Source organism: Leptonychotes weddellii, chromosome 6 (assembly GCF_054177405.1).
Source record: "Leptonychotes weddellii isolate Sample4059 chromosome 6, ASM5417740v2, whole genome shotgun sequence".
NCBI classification, from domain to species: domain Eukaryota; kingdom Metazoa; phylum Chordata; class Mammalia; order Carnivora; family Phocidae; genus Leptonychotes; species Leptonychotes weddellii.
Window position 1 is genome coordinate 132,623,066 of NC_138374.1, and position 22,450 is coordinate 132,645,515.

The 22,450-nt window shown below is 42.4% G+C and overlaps 1 protein-coding gene across 4 annotated transcripts in view; it reads right to left on the reverse strand.

The window, feature by feature from the left end:
- The window catches only part of DDR2 (discoidin domain receptor tyrosine kinase 2), a 152,971-nt gene that overhangs the window by 39,222 nt on the left and 91,299 nt on the right, over positions 1 to 22,450 (reverse strand). For 3 of the 4 annotated variants that reach the window (XM_081825232.1, XM_081825233.1, XM_081825231.1), the window contains one exon: positions 21,393 to 21,501. In XM_081825232.1, coding sequence (XP_081681358.1) covers positions 21,393 to 21,501 — 109 coding nt within the window. Of the gene's footprint in view, positions 1 to 18,944; positions 19,474 to 21,392; positions 21,502 to 22,450 lie in introns of those variants that run through there. The other variant, XM_081825234.1, reaches the window with a different exon arrangement.

Sequence of the window (22,450 nt, forward strand, 5' to 3'; positions counted from 1 at the left end):
AAAAAAAAAAAAAGCTGGAGTGGTTATATTAATGCCAGACACAACAGATTTTAAGAGAAGAAATAAAGATGGTATTTCACAATGATAAAGGGGTTAGTTCATCAAGAACACATGACAGTCCTAAGTATTTATGCACATAACAGAGCTTCACAACAAATGAAGCAAAAAAAAAAGACTGCAGGGAAAAACGAACAAAACTACAATTATAATTGGAGATTTCAACACTTACATCTCAATAATTGGTAAAACAGGTAGACAAAAATATCAGTAAGGAAATTGAAGAGTTGAATAACATTATCCACTAGTTTTACCTAACTGACATTTATAGAACTCTACCCAACAAAAGAGTATACATTCTTTTAAAGTGCATATGTAACATTTACCAAGATAGACCATATTCTGAATCATAAAACAAGTCCCAACAAATTTTAAATATTCCAGTCATACAAAGTATGTTCTCTGTCATAATGCAATTACTATTTAGAAAAATAAATAATGGAAAGATATCTGGAAAATCCCCAAATATTTGCAAACTAAATAACACTCCTCTGAATATGCCATGGGTCAAAGGAGAAAGCAAAAGGGAAATTAGAAAGTATTCTGTACTGTAAGATAAAGAAAATATAAAATAACAAAATTTGTGGATACCACTTGAGAAATACTTATGGGGAAAATTAACCACAGTAAAAGCCTATATTAGAAAAGAGGGAAGATCTCAAAACTTATGACCTCAGTTTTCACCTTCAGAAACCAGAAAAAGTAGAGCAAATAAAATACAAAGTAATTATAAGAAAGAAAATAATAGATATATTAGTAGAAATCAATGTAATAGAAAACAGAAAAACAACAGAGAAACTCTATAAAACCAAAAGCTGGTTCCTTGACAAGACTTAAAAAAAAAAAAAGCAAAAAGAATCTCTATCCAGACTGATTGGAAGAGAAAAAAGAAAACACTACAAACATCAGGAATGTGGGAAGTTACCTAGTAACAGATATTACAGATGTTAAAAGTATAATAAGGGAATATTATAAACAGTTTTATGCCAACAATTTCAACAACTTAGATAAAATAGTCAAATTTCTTGAAAGATACAAACTACCAAAGCTTACTTATAAAGAAATATATAACCTGAATATCTCTTCATGTTCTAAAAAAATTAAATATATGGTCAACAACCTTTCTAAAAAAAAAAAAAAAACCACTCCAGGACAAGATGGCTTTACTGTTGAATTCTACCAAATATTTCAGAAAGAAAAAGTACCAAGCACTCACAAACTCTTCCAGAAAATCAAAGAGGAGAGGCTATTTCCTCATTCATTCTATGAAATCAGCATTACTCAAATGGGATTTATTCCCAGGATGCAAGGGTGCTTTAATATTTGCAAAACAATCAACATGCTACATTGCATCAACAAGAGAAAGGATAAAAACCATATGATCATTTCAACAGATGCAGAAAGAGTATTTGACAAAGTACAACATCCGTGATGTCATCTGGTACTTCCAGAAACAGTATGATGAAGCAAAACCATATACAGCTACTTTGGCAAGAATTATGACCATCTACACCACTAAAATACTTCTAGGTTCCTGTCCAGTGCATTTTCCAAGTCAAATTTGATTCAAGGGATGAATGTGGGATCTAGTATCATTTTGTCTATTCTGGTCAGATGTATAATTTCTCCACTTGAGGTGACAGGTTCTATAAATAATCATTATGCTTGAATCTCAAGCGTAATTCTGGGCTGTTCAGGAATGAAGCATCAAATTCTCAAATTCTAAACTCTCTGGAATGTGAAATTGAAGGGAGGAGTAGGGACGAGGAAATATTGATACAGGATGCCAATGAGGCCAAAATTACAATGAGTGAGGTCAATGAACATTTCAGAAATCACTCACAGGGTGTGCCCTCTCTTGTGGTCCACCCCTCCATGCCGTGGAGGCCATTCCCTGACTCAATGCCTATGCTAACTGTTTTAGCCCTGGTGCTTAGTGCTTCTCAGTATCAGTGCCTTAATGGCAAAGAGAAGCTTCTAGACACCTTTATCCCACATACCACATGCCCCAGTCCAGTTTACCAGAACACTCACATTGGCATTTGGGACACAAGCCAGCTACTAATAAACTAGACCTTTGCTTTCCCTTTGTTATTGTTCCCTGTGTGTATATTTCCCTTGAGGACCTGCTAGGGAGGGGGCCTGGCTGGCCAAAGCAGGAAACCCCTGTTCCTTTGGCTATCATTCATGTCATGGTGCCCCCAATTGCTATCTTGACTCCTAAAATACAGTTCTTCACAGTTTTCAAAGTGGTGTCCCATTGTTTACATCTGGTTGACCCCCTATGATAACCCTATGTGGTAGATAGGGCATGTATTATTATTCTCATATTATACACGAGGAAACAAACCAGTTAAAGTCCCACAGCTATTAAGAGGTCCTGATCCAAAATTAATCTCAAGTACCCGACGGACCCCCTCTGCCTTAACCACAGGTGCAACTCAATGCAGGCTGTCTCCCCCACGTGCCAGGCTGATGTGCAAGGCTCACAGCTTAGTAAGAGAGTTGGCCTCTGGCACCTTCCCTCCCTTCTGAAACCGGAGCTTTGTTCATGGATCCAGTCCTATCTCCATCCCCAGCATGATAATCTGCTTGTTTGCTTATTGCTTTCTGAGTCCATGTGGTTTTTGAGTTCCTATTTTCATTCATTCATTTATTCAGCAATTTTTTGGAGCACTATGGGAATATAGCCATAAACAAAACAAAGTGCCTTTTGTCAGAGTTTACATTCTAGTGTGGGGAAACAGACAACAGGCAAATAAATACGTAGATGAGAGAACAGGGTAAGTGTTGTGAAGAAAATTAAGTGTGGAAAGGAAATAGGTGCTCTTTCCTGTAAAAAGATAAGGAAGGCCTCTCAGATGAGATGACTTTGAGCAGAGGCCTGAGTGAAGGAAGACAGGGAGCCACATGATTCTTAGAGGGCAGGATGTTTCGTGGAAAGGGAACAGGAAGTCGAGAAAAGAGCCTTCTTGGTGGTTTCAGGTACAGCAAGGAGGTCGCACACCTGAAGTGGAAAGACTAGCTTAAATTATTATCCAGCATTCTCCTGCTGCCATGTAACAAACTTGGACGCAACTAAACCAAGCGTTTTTGAGAAAGAAGAGTACCAATTTTGGTAAATTCTCCTTCCTCCGATTTCCGACATTTTTAATATTTGTTTTCTAGCCCTAGGTACATAGTGCTTTGTCATAATTATTTGTGTGGAAATCCGATCTCCCCTGCAGATGGCAAACTTTTTGGAGAAAAAAAGGGGGAGCAGGGGGATTATATCTTATTCAATTTTATTTCTCAGTGCATATCTGGGGAGACAATAGGTGCTCATAATATTGATTGAAAAAAGAGATAGATATAGATTAGGAATAAGGATAAAGTTGAGTAAAATATGTCTCCCTGCAAACCTTACCCCCTGGACTATTCCATTGCAAACAACTCCATTCTGCCAATTACTTGAGCCAAAAATCTTGAGGCCATCCTTGAGTCCTTTCATACTCCATATCCACCCCATCAGCTGATAAGAAATCCTGTTAGCCACCCTGAAAAGTTCCCATAACCGATCTATTTCCCACTTATGCTGCTACCATTCTAGGCCAATCCACTGTCTCCTATCACCAGGAATAGAACAATAGTTTCCTATCCACACTTCCTCTGTCCGCCTTGTCCCATGTATCTATGAAAATATAAATCAGACCATGTAACTCTTCTGCTCATCACCCTCCAGGAATTTCCCACCTCATTCATAATAATATTCAAAATGCATGTGTGGTCTCCAGGGAGTTGAAGAGTTGGTCCCCAGCTGTCCTGGACCCCCATCCAGTGCACTTCCCCATCTGGCCACCCAGGCCTCCTTGCTGTTCCTCAAGCACACTAAGTACGCTTCTTCTTCTGGCATTGAAGTATTTAATTTAGTAATGGGAATAATCTGTGCAGGTTGAGGAAAGAGAAGTGAAAGACCATATTTCCTATTATTTTTCACACATTAACATATCTGAAATCTGCATCTTACAAGCAAATGGTGAGTCATTGCTTAACGGTCTGGGGGTTTTTTCTTAGAGTTACACAAAGTAGTGAGACATGGTAGAGTCAGCAATGTCTTAAATTTAATGAAGTATAGTAATAACAGCATCCATTTAAAGGCATTTATGGGGGAGGGTGGGGGTAACTGGGTGATGGGCATTAAGGAGGGCATGTGATGTAATGAGCACTGGGTATTATGTAAGACTGATGAATCACCTCTACCTCTGAAACCAATAAAACATTTTATGTTAATGAATTGAATTTAAATAAAATAAAATAAGAGCATTTGTCAAGTATCAGACAATGTGGTATTTTCTCACTCATTACTTCATATTTCTCACCAATCACCCATCTATAGGTAAGAGTTTAAATAATAGCCCAAGGGGGTGCCTGGGTGGCACAGTCGGTTAAGAGACCAACTTTTGGTTTCGGCTCAGGTCGTGATCTCAGGGTCATGAGATCAAGCCCCATGTAGGGCTCTGTGCTGAGCGCAGAGTCTGCTTGGAATTCTCTCTCCCTCTTCCTCTGCTCCTCCTGCTCATGCTCTCTCCCTCTCAAAATAAATAAATAAATCTTTTTAAAAAAACCTGCCCAAGGCCATTCATCAAGTAAGAACTAAGTCACTTTAGAATCTGACTCAAAAGACTGCCCTCTCGGCTACACAACCTCTGAAAATAAAGAGATTTCAAATCCACTCCAGGATCTAAGCAAAGTTCCCATCTTTGCTGGATCTTAGTTTTCTCATGTGTAAAGCAAGGGAGCTGCATTAGATATTTTCCAAGGCAGGGGTTCCCTAAAGCCAGTCCATGGACCAACTGCTCTAGAGTTACTTGGGAAGGTTGTAGAACATCTGGTGTGAGCCCCCTCTTAGAGACTTGTCTTTGGGAGATCTGAAACTGCCCAGGAACCTGCATATTTAAAAAATTTCCCAGGTGATTTTGCTGTGCAGCCAGGCTTGGGAACCACTGCTCCCAGGTCCCTCCAGCCTGGACACATGATGACTCTCTGGGGCCATTCCAAAGTCCAGAGACACGCACATTCACAGTCCTACTGGACTTTCATTCCTGGCTATCATGCATCTCCAGTCACTGGGCCACAAGTGTAGTGAGAACTTCTGTTTCTCTGAATTTCTAAAGTAAACCAGAAATGGGGAAAGAGGGTCGCATGGGGTGAGTCATGATATTGTTGCAAATAACTTATCTTGGGAACAGCAACCAGGAAGTTTTAACAGAGCTGCTGTAGCAGAGCTGCCTTTATGAAACGTGTCGATAGCTGCCGGGCTCAGGAATCCTGTCTATTTTGTGTTCTGACTGTAACTATGTAGGTACTTTCCATATTTAACAAAGAAAGGGCAGGAAAGAGAGGGAGCGAGATCCCACCTAGAATACTCCATTTGGTGTCGGAGAGCACCACCTCCCCCCACCCCTCGGGCTCTTTGCTCCCTTATCTACTACGGTGTGTGGGATGCAATCCTCCAAGTGTGCTCAGGGACCAGCGGCACTGCCACCATCTGGGAACTTGGTACAAAAGCAAAGCCTCAGTCCCCACCCCGGACCGACAGAATCACTCCGAGGGGGGAGCCCAGCCAACTATGTGGTCACCAGCCCTCCAGGTGACTCTGATGCAGCCCCAGTTTCATTAACTGGAAGAACTGGGGGATGAAAGGAGACTTCAGTTCTCCACATGAAAAAAAACCACAGTTCTACCTCTGTTGGTGTGCCCCTCCTCCCCGTCCTCTCCAGGCCTTGCTTCACACAGCCCCATGTGGACAGCGGTGGCAACACCATGATGAGAACTGGAAGGCCTCCCTGAGCCGTGGCACACGTGGCTCTGAACCTCTGCCTGGGGACCAGGACAGGAAGGACAGATGACATGTTTATTCCTGCGAGGAGGCAGCTGAGGAGTGAGAAGTAAACCTGCCTTTGGGAGTCAGTCATCCAGTCAATTAGCGAATCCCACAACTCCTACTTCCCGTAAATTTCTTGAGTCCAGCTATTTGTCTCCTCTCCATGCAGGGCCCAACCTCCACCACCTCAGAGCTGAACTACTATAATGCCTTCTAGCTCTTCTTCCTAGTTCCTCTACCAACCCTTTTCCACACAGCAGCCCAAGAGAGCTTCCTAAAACCTTATTCTGACAGGAACCTTCTAACCGCTTTCCAAACTTCCTGGGACAGTGTGGTCCATGAGGTCTGCGGGATCGGGCCTCAGCCTACCTCTCCAGCCTCACCTTGGGCTATCCATACATCTCCACTCTCTAGAACCCAGCACATTGGTCTCATCTCAACTTCATAAATGCACAAAGTACCTTCCAGCCTCAAGATCTCTCTGTATGTCCTGTTCCCTTTACCCGGAATGTTCTTCCCTTCCCCTCCCTTACCTGCTGACTCCTACTCATCCTCCAGCTCTCAGAGAATTCCTCTGAGCCCTTGGGGAAATTAGGAATCTCTGTTACATGCTCCTATAATGCACTGGTTCCCTTTTTAGTGTTCCTCACACTTGTAATACAAACAATTATTTGTTTAATTTTGGTCTCTCCACTAAACAGTAAGTGTCATATGGCCAGGAAGACTGTCTATCTTTCTCTCTGTTGTTTCCCTAATTTCTAGTAGGGTGTCTGGCATTAACTGAGTGCTCAATAAATATCTGTTAAAAAAGCAATAAAAGAAGAGTTTTCTGTTGTTCATAATTATGGGGCTTAAAAACAGAGACCTGGGAAATCAGGCAAGGGTAGCCCTGACTAATGATGTTTAACCAGCCAATAGACACATAAGACTTCCTGGTAATTCCAGGTCATTACATATCTATTGCAACCCATCTTTTTGTTCGTGTATTGATTTAACGAATATATGTATTTAATGTCAATGTTAATTTATTTAATGTTCATGAATTTATCTAACAAATAAGTTCCTGATCTGAAGAGACAGTATTGAACAGGACAGATAAAATGACTTAGCCCATGGATCTTACATTCTGGTAGAGGAGAGAGACAAAAGGCAATAGATTTTTAATAATCAAATAGGCAATCAAACTGTCTATTTGACCATAGCTATTATTAGTTGGTACTATTTCAGACAGTATGACAAAACTATGGAAAAACACTAAAATATGATGGGGAGATAAAAGAGGTGGGTGGGGGTTCTTTTGGATAACAGCCTTCACCAGAGATTTTCTAGTTCCCTTGTCCTTGTTTACGTCCTTATTGAAGCTGTAAGCAATTTTGAGAATTGTAATCATGTCAGATTCTTCCTTTTCCTCCTCAGCAACTGCCAACACATAGTGCCCATTAGATGCTCAATACACATGTGGCAAATAAATAAGTAAGCAAAAGGGTAGAGGGATGGATGGATGGTTGGATGGATGGATGGATGGATGGATACAAGGCTGGATGAATGGAGAGCTCACATGTGTTGAACTCTCAAGGGCAGGTGCTGTGATTCATGTCTCCAGAAATGATTTATTTCTCAACCATCTCCAAACGACAGCAAGCAGTAGGGATGCTCTTTCAAGGGCTTTGTGGGCATTTGCATGAGAGGAAGAGAAGCTCTGGCATGAATATTAGTCAATGGACACTGGATAACTGTCCAACAAGCTGCACTAAGGAGGGATCCCCAAACTTCGGTGACAAGAGGCACAGAAGATAGGAAAAGAGGTGGGAATCACACTGTATGCCTTGATGAGGATCCCCAGCTCAATGCCAGAGCAAGACTCTGAGCCACAGGTATCACAAACCTTCTTCAGACAATGGGAGTGGGTCTGGAGGTCTAGATGTTGGGACCAAAGAATATAAGGATCAGGATGAGGAATTCAGAGATAAGGGCCAGAAAAACAGCCATTAGGCAAAGTTTCTTGGTGAATCAGTATTCCCAGGGGCCTTGGAGAAAGGGCATAGGAAAATAGACAAGCTGATCTTGGATGGCCTTTCTCAGCCTAGTGGGTCTTTGGAACAGGATAAGCCTTGGCCCAGGGCAACCAACGTGGCACTTCTCAGCAGCACCACTGTGGTTTTCCTATTGAGTATGCCTATTTTTGGTAAACTCCTTCTGTGGAAGGGATCCCAGCCAATAGCAAAGACTCAGAGTGCCAAGTCCTAAATGTCAGGCCCCCTTGCTTTTCCCCAAGCCCACTTCATTTTTTATCAGATCCCATCCATGTGTCTCTGAACTCCACATTATGAAAGATAGGGAAGCATGAAAAGGCAGAGAATAGCAAGAGAAGAGACCCAGCAGCAAAGAAGTATGTCCTGATTTTGCCTGCTGAGTTGTCTTGGTGGTTCTTGATGGTTCCGCTACCCGCCAATCGCCTGGACAGAGAAGCCAATTCACTTTCCAGTTTCCCAGAGTGGAAAACTACCAGTGCCGGCTGCCCATGCCCAGGCAGGGCTCGCTCCATCCTGAGCGCTGGTAGGGCCTGGCAGGCAGGCCAGGAGAAACAGCTGCCACGAGGCTCCAGCTTCCCAAGAATTATTTTCACACCATGCTGCCAAGGTTGAGAGCCTGAAAGGGCTGCTTGTTGCATGATGTTTACCATCTCACTGCTAGCTTCACACCACGGGCTTACCCATCAATGAGTGTCCTATATGCCGCTTCCAGGAACACACACACATGGTGCACGTGAGGCCCGAGGCGTGGGGAGCTGACACCTAGGGCTCGCTGGGCACCAGGAAGATGAGACTGACCAGGAGCAGGGTTATTGGGGTCAACCAGGGGACCCAAGACAATCTATGGTCTAAAAGAACATCTGCAATCAGAAACTTTAAAGCCAGGAAGGGACTTCAGGAACCAACCCCTCCAATGGCTCTACATTAAATATCAGAACCTCTGAGCCCCCCAAAAGTGAACTGACTTACTCAAGGATGCACTGCTGACGAGTGTAATTAGGACTGACATTCAGGTCTCCTGATCCCTGGTTCCTCTTTCTTCAACCTTTAGCTACCACGACCGAATTCTTCCAATTCCAGAAAGGACAAGACGGTCCCATTAGAGAAGCTGTCACTTGGGTTCCTGCTCCCCACAAGCTCCACATTGGAGGCTACTTCAAACTGGTTATTCAGGTAAATACCTACACAATGGGATCCTGCTAGGAGCCAAGGAAGATTATTTGGGTTCCTCTAGGTACACGGGGCTATTTTGCCAACACCACTTTTGCCCAAGTTGAAATTCTCCTTAGGATTAGCCCTTTTGAATTGCAGCTTTCCTAGAAGCCCAAAATACTTCCCAGAAACAATTATTGCAGAAGAGGGGTCCCCAGGCTGTATGGGATTCCAGCATAGTAAAGTGAGAGTCAGCCAAAATACATTCTTCTTCCTGGCTCACAAAGTCAGCAAAGGCTTCACTGTGAAATGGAACGTTCTTCTCTCCAGCAAGGAGGTGAGTTGCAGGGACAGCAGGATAGCCATGAAGGTCAGGAATTGAGAAGACAACTGGGGCATGGTTTAGAAGCTTAAAACTGGATTCTGCCACTTCCAAATCATGGGACTCCAAGACAAGTTACTAAACCTCTCTGAACCTGAATCTCCTCATCTTTAATAATATTACCAAGAGGGTTGTTATAGAGATTTAACATAATGAATACAAAGGACTTCATGAAATATAATGGGGCTCCAGGAATGACATCCAGAAGGAGGAAGAGAGGGGACTGTTTGTTTTAAATATTACATTCACTCTTTCCTAAGCAATTCAGAGGTTTTATGGTCTTGGGAAGATTACTTAACTTTCAGCCTCTCAGCTTAATGGTAATAATAGCATTTGTTTATAGGAATACTGTCAGGAAATAGGAGTTAACATATATCAAGTATTTTGTAAGGTTTAAAGCAGAGTAATGCTTAGAGCAGTAATAACAACGGTTAGATGTTATGTATTTTTTAGCTATTTTTACTCTCATTCTAAAATAAAGATTGGAATTGGCTTCCAAAATTGTGTAAGATAATAAAAAAACAAGTAAAGGTATGCTAAGGGGAAAGAGAATAGGGACAATAAGATAAGCCAGAGAGCTAAGGTTAATATTGGAAATATATTACATTTGGATCTAGACCTTTGCTGGTGATGGGCCGCAAATTTGGCTCTGAGCTTCCCTCCAGCCAATTCAAAAAGCCCACCATAATCAGTTAACATGAATCACAATGGCAACAAGGTAAAAGTGAACTTTTTAGTTCTGTTTCCAGGTGGGATGGAGTCACTTGCAGGAACCAGTATTCCTCCTGAGAATATCTGGAAGACCTAGATAAAATTCATAAAGCATCTATTTGAAAGCATCTGCTTGCTGCCTGAGGTTTAAAAAGTTAAAAATGGGCAGAATATCCACACAGCTACTTTTCCAAAGAGGTTGTGAGCACAAGGGACTAGGACTTCAGAGAAGGGAGAATCTGAGGGGTGATATAACTCCTGCAGCCACGTTTAGCCAGTCCTCAATTTGGAGCAGGGACAGAAGGCTGACTCTGGGCTTTGCACAGGCAAAGTGTCCCCATGGGGCAAAATCCCAGAGCTCCTGAACAAGACTGGGGATCCCTCCAGCTAGCAGCACTTTTCTTGCTGAGTACATTTGCCAAATGCATAGCTATCTATCACTGGTGAGCAAGTGTCTCAATAAGAAAAGCTGCAATAAAGGCCTAAATATTGGTGTAACCTACTAAAAGCCAACGAATTACAATTATCAAATTATCAAATTATCACTTTCCCAAGGTGGATCTGCCCTACCCCCATGGCCAGGGCTCCTCCAATACCAGGATGAATCATTTCTTACGTTAGCCAGGCTTGTCCATAGAAAATACACTTCATTGTTTGGCCTGATGTCTTGAATAGAGGCTATGGCACCCAAAAGACTGAATTTCTCCCCTATAATGCCAAAAGTAAGAGCTTTACACATATTTAGGTAAATGGAAGCACATTTCCCCCTATTTACAACTGCTAAAATCCTCTGCTGATAGGCCAAAGCAGGGAGACTTGAGGCATTTGGGGAAAAGCACAGAGACTGTTCTCTCTCTGCACAGTCTGTAGCTCTCCCAGCCCTCAGACACCAGGAGGCTGGACCTCTGACACTTCACCCTAGCAGCTGCAGCTAGGGCACTTCAGTCCCTCATCCTCCTTCTGGCTCACTCCCTCTGTACTTAGCATCCCCATCCTTCAAAGGGATGATATTCTAATGAACTCCTTCTCAGGTTCCTCATATCTTTGTGAGATCAAGTCTCAAATGGCATAATTGAGATGCTTTTTTGCGGAAAAATACAGAGACTCCTGGGAGCCCCTTGACTTCCTTCCTTCCCACCTTCTCCTTACTCCTCAAGCACCTATTGATTGCCTGTGTAAGCCAAGGACTGTGGTAGGTGTTGTTCATTAATATGCAAGAGATCATTGCTGCACCAAATAAGACAAAGACCAAAGTCATAAACATCTGTGAAGCAGGGGGAAAAAAGTTGCATACTTTTTAACAACTCATCACCTCCTACTTAAGCCCCCCCAAAACCTCACTATTTTGAATGTCTTAACTTTTACTTTACTTTACTGTGTATGAGTCCAAACCACGAAAAATTCTGGGAGGCCTATCTTGCCACATCCATGCTCTTCAGAGGCCTGCTGGCTAGGACCAAAAGCTAAGTCAACAATCACACTATTCTCCCCCAGAAAAATACACTGCTGTGGATAAGCTTGCCTGGGCACAGGGCCCTGTGTTCCCTTGGAGTTAGGATGGCCAGAGTTCAGGGTTGTTAGAAGCCCCCAATTCCCAAAGGTAACTTGAGTCTTTCTTGGAAACCACAAGGGACCATAATGGTCACTAATGAACTCTTTTTCTCTTTCGTCCCCCATCATCTGTTAAATAGAAACCATTGTTTTATGGTATTTGGTTTATTTTATTTTCCTTTTCTTCCAAAAGTAACAAATCACAACCCTCAATATTTGCATATAACTTTCCAAAGCCCGTTAACTTCCCTTATCTCATTTGGGCCCCTAAAATAGCCATGTAAAGTGCAGAGAGTGAAGTTTATTCTCCCCATTTTATAAGTGAGCAAAGTGAGATACAGAGTTTTATCTAAAGTCACAAAGTTAGATAGTGACAGAGCTGGAATCAAACTCTAGGTCTCTTGATTTCCATTGCCATGGTCTATTCACCAACCACATTGGCATCACACTCTGTGTCCGCACTCACTCTCCACACTATCTATAATGAGACCTCAGGGTCAAGAGGAACCACCAATTTGGGGAACAATCTGGGCAGAGGACCCAGGAGGGCTTACTGTGGGTCTACATCTTACAACATATTGGTCTCAGATCTGTTGAAATATGATAGCAAGGGGCGCCTGTGTGGCTCAGTTGATTAAGCATCCAACTCTTGATTTCAGCTTGGGTCATGATTTCAGGGTCGTGAGATCAAGCCCCACATTGGGCTCCATGCACAGTGGGGAGTCTGCTTGAGATCCTCTCTCTCTCTGCCCCTCTGCCTGCTCATGTTCTCTCTCTCTAACAAGTAAATAAAACCTTAAAAAATATGATAGCAAAAGGAACCTGCATTCTGGTTACACGATATAAATACAATACACAAAAATCTGTTGCATTTCTATACACTAAAAATGAGGTATCAGAAAGAGAAATAAGAAAACAATCCCATTTATAATTGCATAAAAATAATAAAATACCTAGAAATACATTTAACCAAGCAGGTGAAAGACCTGTATATCAAAAACTACAAGACATTAATAAAAGAAATCAAAAAAGATACAAATAAATAGAAATACATTCCACGCTTATGGATGAAAGAATCAACATTGTTAAAATGTCCACATTACCCAAAGAAATCTACAGATTCAATGCAATCCCTATCAAAATCCCAATGGTGTTTTCAAAGAGATAGAACAAATAATCCTAAAATTTGTATGGAACCACAAAAGAATCTGAATAGCCAAAACAATCTTGAGAAAGTAGAACAAAGCTGAAGGCATCATGCTCCCCAACTGCAAGATATATTACAAAGCTATAGGAATTAAAACAGTATGGTATTGGCATAAAAACAGACATACAGATCAATGGAACAAATAGAGAGCTTAGAAATAAATCCACACATACATGGTCAGTTAATTTACAACAAAGGAGCCAAGAACATATAATGGGAAAAGGACTGTCTCTTCAATAAATGGTGTTGGAATACTGGGCAGCCATGTGCAAAAGAATAAAACTTGACCGCTATCTTACACCATGCACAAAAATTAACTCAAAATGAATTAAAGACTTGAATATAAGACCTGAAACCATAGAACTCCTAAAAGAAAACATAGGTGACATGGGTCTTGGCAACATTTTTTTGAATCTGACACCAAAAGCAAAAGCAACAAAAGCAAAAATAAATAATTGGGACTACATCATACTAAAAAGCTTCTGCCCAGCAAAGGAAACCATCAACAAATGAAAAGGCAACCTGCTGAATGGGAGAAAATATTTGCAAATCGTATATCTGATAAGGGACTAATATCCAAGAAATATAAAGAACTCGTGCAACTCAATTGCAAAAAAGCCCCAAACAATCCAATTAAAAAACAGGCAGAAGATCCAAACAGACATTTTCCAAAGAAGACATACAGATGGCCAACAGGTACATGAAAAGATGTTCAACATCACTCATCATCAGGGGAATGAAAATCAAAATCACAATGAGATATCACCTCACACATGTTAGAATGGCTACTATCAAAAAGACAATAAATAACAAGTGTTGGTGAGGAGGTGGAGAAAAAGAAATCCTTATGCATTCTTGGTGGGAATGTAAATTGGTGCAGCCCTTATGGAAAACAGTGTGGAATTCACTTAAAACATTAAAAATAGTACTACCATGGGGGTGCCTGGGTGGCTCAGTCAGTTAAGCATCTGCTTTCAGCTCAGGTCATGATCTTGGGGTCCTGGGATAGAGTCCTCTATCCAGCTCCCTGCTCACTGGGGAATCTGCTTCTCCCTCTCCCTCTGCTGCTCCCCCTGCTTGTGCACTCGCTCTCTCTCTCTCTGTCTCAAATAAATAAATAAAAGCTTAAAAAAAAAAATAGAACTACCATGGGAGCTCCTGAGTGGCTCTGTTGGTTAAACATCTGCCTTCAGCTCAGGTCATGATCCCAGGGTCCTAAGATCGAGCCCTGTGTCGAGCCCCCCACTCAGAGGGGCGCTTGCTTCTCCCTCTCTCTCTGCCCTCCCTCCATCTATTCCCTCCCTCACTCCTGCTTGCTCTCTTGCACATGCACTGTCTGTCTCTTTCTCTCTCAAATAAATAAATAAAATCTTAAAAAAATAGAACTACCATGTGATCCAACAATTCCACTTTTGGATATTTATCTGAAGAAAATGAAAACACTAACTCAGAAAGATGTATGCAGCCCCCCATGTTCACTGCGGCATTGTTTACAAGAGCCAAGATATGGAAACAACCGAAGTGTCCATAAATGGATGAATGGATAAGGAAATTGTGGTATCTTATACAACAGAATCTTAGTCATGAGAAAGAAGGAAATTCTGCCATTTATGACAACATGAATAAAACTTGAGGGCATTATGCTAAGTGAAATAAGTCAGACAGAGAAAGACAAATACTCTTTGATCTCTCTTATGTGTGGAATCTAAAAAAATTAAAAACAAACAAAAAAACAAGCTCACAGATACAGAGAACAGATCGGTGGTTGCCTGAGGCATGGGGTAGAGGGTGGGAGAAATGGGTGAAGGGGATATAAATTTATTAAAAAGTAAAATAAGGAATCTAACTGTTGTGGGGGCAGTGGAAAGAACCTGCATCCTCGGAGGAAGGACATGGCATAGCATTTTGTTATCACAGGGTGAAGACAGAGCCTGTTATCAGAAAGCACTTGTCACATACTGAGGATCCCAAAGTTATGTGGCTCCTGGTTTGGGTACCACCCTAACCTCATTTTTATCCTCATGACCCCACGATGACAAACATCTCCACGCTCTTACTTTTTTATTTGTGCTCCGTGCCTTTCCTTAAGCTCAAATGTTCTCCTTTCCTCTTTTCCCCTAGCCTCACAAATGCTTTCATGTCCGGCTCACTTTCATACCTTCAGTATTTCAACCAATAGGACACTGGAGACCTGACCTGGTTGGGTAGCACATGAACATTCTGTGAGTCTAACACTTCAAGAGACAGTACAGCACAGAGGTCAAGAATATGCTTGCTGCAGGTGGATCACATCCTCGCTCTGCCCCTTAGCTAGCTCTGTAATCTTGAGTGGGTTACCTAATGTTTCTGGGCCTCAGTTTCTCCTTTGTAAAACTGAAATAATAAGACTACCTAATTCATAAGACTATTGTGAAGATTAAATTTGCTGACACCCACTTAGAATGGCACCAGAACTATATTAAGTGCTCGTTGGATATTAGTCGGTACTCTTTTTTGAACTCTGCATTCTCTTTTTCCCTTTGGCACAACCAAGGATGTTTGAGGGGCGGATGAGCTTCTGTTGTCCCCAGAGAAAGATACTTTTACTGGCAGGAAGGATACCAAAGGCCACCCTCAGGCTAGACTTGACAAACAAACATACAAGCAAGAAAGAGCCAATCTGGGCAGCATCAGGCATTGCTTGCTTAAGAGAAATTCAAGCAGGGAGGTCTCTTCCCAGACTTTTTATCTCCCTCTGAAGGCCCTGTTCAGGCTGAATAAAGCAAGCAAGCAATCTCTTTCTCTCCCCTGACCCCAACTCTCTCTCTCTCTCTCTCTCTCACACACACACACACACACATACAGGCACAGCACCAGCACCTCATATCTGGTTTCAGCAATCTGAAACTAGTACTACAGTCTCATTAGATGAGGCCCCACAAACCCTCTCACACATCTCTGGGGACATGAATTATGAGAGCCCATGGAAACAAAAATGATTCTCCAATTTGGAAATGTGTGTACATAACTTAACATGTATCAGCTTTGGTGGGAGACAAGGTGTTGAGGAGAAGGGGACAACTCTGTGCAGAAGGGAACCAGAGCATCTCTAGTACTTTGGTTTCTTTGCAAGGCTGAGTCAGTCCTGAAGGGCTCCTAGTTCCAGCCTTGCTTGCTGGGCATGCGAACGAGACCAAGGCTCCAAGAAGGAGCCCTGTATGATCCTGTTAGTCTTCTTCTATTCCTCCACCTCAGGCTGTCCCTCAAACCCCAGTGACCTCTCACCCCCATAAATGCACACTGGCAGTCACAAAAAGGAAACCATGAGGATGCCCAGCTATTATATGATTATTGGAGAAAGGTCATTTCCTCACTAGTTCCCTCGCGGGGCTGGGTGGTTTTAGTGGAATGAACTCAGGGCTGGGAGACTGGAGCCTTGGGTTCCTGCTTTACCATAAGCTAGATCTGTGCTCATGGACAAATCACTCACCCCCTTTGACACCACTTCCTTTATGTGTAAAATGAGGAAGAGAGACTTGAATATTGCTAAGGTCCATTGCAATACAAACAGCCTAAGATGCTAGTTGCCTAGACCTGAAGAACTCACTGGAAGGTAGGACTGATGCTGGAAATAACAAAACCACAATGATGAACCTAAAACAAATTTGGAGTCTATAGGAGAAGAATTCCTCCTCTCAAAATCCCAACCCCCTAATGTCTTTGTCCCTTCCCTGTAAGTAGAACATTCTAGACACTGAAAGAGGACTCCCCCACCCCAGGGCTCTGAATTGCTAGTAAGCTGCCCGCTTTCTAGGAGGGGAAAACGTGGAATGGAAATAGAAAGCCCCAGCACTGCCCTGCCCTGGCTCCGTACCATGGATCCTAAGTGCCTGGGTTACCTGTTAGGGAAAAGAGCTGTTTCTCCCTTTTCCAAGTAAAAGCAGTTATCGCAGGCCAAGTCAGAGGGTGGGACCAATCGCCCTTGTGCTCCTCACATAGAGCAATTATCTGGTTGGTTGGGTGAGTCTTTAGGACCTCAGACCCCAGGGGCTCTGTGTCCAGGGTAATCAGGTCACTTTTACCCATCCTCCTACCTAGAAATCCATGAGATTCTGGGCCCTGACTGGCCACCGAAGGAGAAGCCTGGAGGAGTCTGATCTTGGTGGCTGATCAAACAACTACTACAGCCCAGAGTATTCTTATGCTTCATTGTGAAGTCCAAAGACTTCCCTTTCTCCTGGAGGTACTCCCAAGCTCTCCAGTTAAGTCCTGTAACCCAGCCCAAGTTGGGAAGGAGGGGAAACTTGACCCAAGGACCCATGGGAGGATGGAAAAGCTGCCCCTTTGGGTCCCTCACTCAGCGCCCTCCACCAGGCAGCCCATGTGTACCTCTCCCTCCCTCCCAGCCACTGGGTACGCTAGTCCTTCTTCCTGAAAGACTTCTTCTTGGACCCATGTCCACAGAAAAAAAGCCCTACAAAAGGCTTCTAGTACTATGAAACTCCTGTCGGTTAGGCTGGGGCAGGTTGTCTGTACCCAACCTGTCATAAGAGGGCACTTCAGGGTTTAAATTTTAAAAAATATTTATCGGCTATCTTCTTTGTGCTTCACCTCAAAGGCAAGGTTGTTTTAAAGTTCAGATTTTAGATCCCTGAGTCTGAGAAGTGCCAGGGAGTTGGAAACAAGTGGATTTTCTTACAAAGAACAGCCATGCAAGATCAGGGACCCTTCTTCCAAGCCCAAAGCCCATCCACATCTTCCAATACAGGCAGTAAAGCTCCCACACCATAAAATCATAGTGACAGAAAGGCTCTCACAGATCATCTAATCCAACTTCATCTCACTACAGGTGAAAGGATTAAGGGAGTGCGAAGAGAAGTACAGTGGCATGCTTAGTGTCACACAACTAATTTAAGACCAAGCCAGAACTGTAACCAGGTTTTTCCTCAAAATAACTTTCTAAATGAGTTGAACACCATTTTCTAAGTGAACTGCAAATCATTCATCAGAATGTTCTAGTAATATCCAAATCATTTATTGATTTGTGGAAATGTTTTTCAGAAAGTGTTGGTATGACTGTTTGACAGGGATGCTACCAGCTAACTGATACTCCTGAGTCACGATCTTGACAGAGGAAACTGCCTCAAACTTTTCCAATGACTTCCCCATTGAACCGACAGTCATTGGGACCTGGTCCCTTGTGCGCTGTTAGAACTGGAAGATGGCTCAGCACACTGCACGCTTCAGAACTGGGTACATAATCCTGCATGTCAGCATTTCCCACGGGGACCTGCAGAGCCCATGCTGCAGCCCCAGGGACAATGCTGCCTTCAACACTGACACTACCAGAAATGCCACCATGACTGCCTGCCCCACCACCTGCTCTGCTGCCCCTGTCAGAGCTCTGCTGCTGTAGAGCAGCGAGTCAAGAGACCTGCCATCATGTCATGACCTACTACCTGTATCCTCCTAACACCACTCTGCAGCCTCTGTGGGGTGACGCCAGCAGCCATGATGAAATCTCCAAAGTGGGCTTAAATGAATGAGCTTGTTTTAGATTAATTATATTATTAATTAAGTTTAATGCTTAACCCAATTACTATTTGCCAGCCAATATTTTATATCAAATAATCTATTAAAATATGTGTTGATATTTTAACAATTGGCTCTACACCAGATCTGTTTATAACCCAGTTCTCCTGGCTTAAGTCCAAGATGCCATCTATTTATACCATGTGACCAACCTATGGGGAAAACTTAACTGGCCAAGAATTTCCATCTTTCAAGAAACACCAATAGGACTCCTAAAAAGCCACCCATAAATCCATAAACATGTGTTTACTATATACCTACTCTATGTTAATCAGTGTGCATGCCCTAAGACTCCATGAAGCCCAAGCTTTGTGACCAGATCCTTTAACACAGATTACAATTTCCCATTGCTTGTCTCTACCTTACCTTGATAAAATAGAAGACATGGAAGAGAGAAGGATTAGTTCTTCAACATACCTCAAATATGCTATGTTCCTATAAAGATCTTTGCAAGTCAAGACCTTTATTTCTTCTTCCCTGGCAGAAAGAGCCAATAGAAATAGTTGACAGCAGGAATAGGGAGAAAATGTTTTAAAGATAACTGTTTGCTGTCTTCAAACAGCTCATTTCCTGCCGGAGCGCTACCACAGTTTCCTCTCACACAGATGGCTAGCTCTTTTGGTGTATTCATGAAAATGCCCTCATGTCATTTCAGTCTCTGTGAATGTGCCTGGCACCAAAACTTTCTACCATTCTGCACACACACAGCGACACTTCCTAGGAGATCTAGTCAGGGAGATGACAATGGGTTTGTTACATTGAGCAGGAGGCAACCACCCTTCAACCAGGTGAGAGGAACACAGAGGAGAAAAATGAAAGACTGGTGAGTCGAAGTTCAGATCTGAAATGTACCAACTAAGCTCATTACAAGAAAGTAGTAAGACACTGGGTTTATTAAACCAGTAAATCTTTGATTTTAAGGTGTTTTGATTATACTTCCTTTTCACGTATGAAGACTATCCCACGGAGACGGAATTCTTGCGAGAGGAAGAGGGTGAGAATGTTCACAATGTACCCTCATGCTATAGGAAAAGGACAAAATAAAAATGTCCTCAAAAATCCAAATACAGCACGCAGCAACTGGAACTCTCATATGCGACCATGGAGGGGCAAATGGGTGAAAGCCCTTTGGAAAACTCCTTGGTGGTATGTAGAAAAGCAATTGTATATGACATATAACCCAGCAATTACACTTCTAGGTGTACACTCCAAAAGGCTGAGTACATACTTCTACCAAAAGACCTTTACGAGAATGATTATAGCAGATTTATTCATAATGGACGCAAACTGGAAACAATCCACATTCCCATCCACAGTAGACTGGATAAATAAAATAGTCAAACAAAGTAACATTATACAACAATGAAAACAAATAGCTGCCAACTGCATGCAATGAACATCACAAACAACACACTGAATGAAAGAAGCCAGACACAAAAGAGCATTTAGGCATCATCTGCTTCCACTTATATAAAGTACAAAAACAGGCAAAATTAATCTATATTGTTAGAAAGCAGGATAACAATTAGCTTGGGGTGAGGGTGGGGAGAAGTGGCTGGAAAGGAGCGCGAGGAGAGCCTCTGACGTCTGGTGAGGTTCTGTTTCTTAATCTGGATCCTGCTGATGGATGTATTCGGTTTGTAAAATTCATCACACTGAGCACTTATACTATGGGTACTTTCCTGTATTTATATTTGTGTCCACACGAGCTGTCCTCCCCCTTCCCTGTACTCAGGCCTGTCCCAGGTAACTCTTTATGCCCGCCCACTCGGACACTGGGTGTGGCCACGCCATTTGCTTTGGCCAATGAGATCTCAGCAAACACAACTGACGCACCGACTTGAGAAATGCTGCACGTCTCTGCTTCTGCTCTTGCTCATGTGCAATTTCCATGAAAATATATCCACACTAGTCTGCTGGAGGAGAGCACAGCAAGGTGCCCAGTCGTCAGAGCCAAGGCCGTCCTAGACGAGCCAATAACCAGCTGACTCCCAGATATGTGCAGGAACCCAGAGATCATAACAACAGTTCAACCAGGCAAAGTCACCAGCACTACACAGGTCATTAAGAGGCACTGCTGTGTAATAGACAAGTGATAAAACTGAACGCTTCAATTTAAAGTTAAAATATACAACTAATTTTTTAAAATTGGGGGAAACGAAAAGATTTCTCTTCACACATCTATTTTTGAGTATGGCCACACCCGGTAGGAAAGACTGCCAAGATCCGGCAAGACCAGGGTCCCAAAAGCACAACATGACATCCAAGTAAAACACAGGCCTGAACCAGAGAAAAATAACTGGAAACCCAATCTGCAGAGGTTCTAGAAGACATCTAAAAGTTCTCTCCTTCTGTTTCCTAGAAGATGCAGAAGCATATGGATGCTTCTTCCAGTTCCCTTTCTTTCTTTCTTTCTTTTTTTTTAAATTCCCATTCACTCCACTCTACTTGATATCAGGAGCCCTTTCACAATAGTCAAGATGTTACATAGACACAGGACATTAGTTTCTGATTCTGCTTTGGACATGTTTCATCATGAAAGTAAAAGGAAGGAAGGAAGGATGGAAGGAAGGAAGGGAGGGAGGGAGGGAGGGAGGGAGGAAGGGAGGGAGGAAAAGAAAGGAAGGAGGGAGGGAGGGAAGAAGGGAGGGAGGAAGGAAGGAAGGAAGGAAGGAAAAGGAAGGAAAGAAGGAAAGAGAGAGAAAGGAAGGAAGGGAGAAAAAGAGAGGGAAAGAAAGAAGGAAAGAAGAAAAGAAAAGTAAAGAAAAAAGACAGACCCTGTGGATACCCTTGGCAGGGCCTTTCCCAAGATAAACATTGATGGACTTGGTCTTCTAGCATGTGGCTGAGCAATGGCTGTGTTACCTGGATTAACCTGAGCTTTTGCAGAACTCAAGATGGGCAGCAGCAGGAGCAGCACCAAGGGCATCCTGGGAACGGAGGTCAGCTCAGAAGATGGTGTTGGAACTGGAGCCTGCAGCCCACCAAAAAATGCGAGAAAACAAGAAAGAGGAGAGGAAATGAGTGAGACAAATACTATCAATATGAATGAATGTGATTTTTATGATTATATTTGTGTTCTTAGAGTCTTTATTTCTATATCTGGGACTTCAAATCACAGACTTTGAGAATCAAGTGGGATATTCAAGAGTCACATGATGTAAGAATTCCCAAACTCTATTAGGTCATGGAATTAAAATTAGCAAAACTATAGGCAGGTAACAAAGTTTTACTACAATACATACTTACCCAAATTGTGAATGGTGATAAACTAAAACTTACATTTATGAAGTTTTCATAATTTTGATACTGATTCCAATATTAAACCAAGAAAAACATTCAATTATGTTAATGTGTTTGCCTTTCAAAAGATCTAAGGTCAATATTTATCGGTACCTGGGATTCTGTATCTTTAAATTTCCGCAAATGACCTGTGTGGTAAGGGCTTAGAGTTGAGACATTAGTATGAACTCATGTTCAGCTTAACAGAGATACATATGGTTACATATGGAACATTTAAAGATATAGCATATATACAGGTTAGTATACACACAAGTGTCTTTTTGCTGTATCAGCCCAGAGGGCCTAGAAGCCAGATACCACAACAGCAGCAAGTAAGTCTGGTGCCGCCATCTTGGTTTTTAATACCATTTTCCAATAAAAGAAACCAGAGTTCCCTGGAGAAGTGGCTGATCCCAGGCCTGGGGTAGGACACATACAGAATCTTTTAGTGACAGAAATCGAGAAAGTATACACCCAAAAAAATGATGGGGATGTGTCAAAGGGACACAGGAACCAAGTGAAAGAGTTCCCAGTGGTCAAAGCTGGAACAATGTGAGTGACAAAATACATAAAGTAGTTTTGGACTATAACTCAAGGTATAAGAAATATCTACAAGTCCATGTTGATATAAACAAATGACT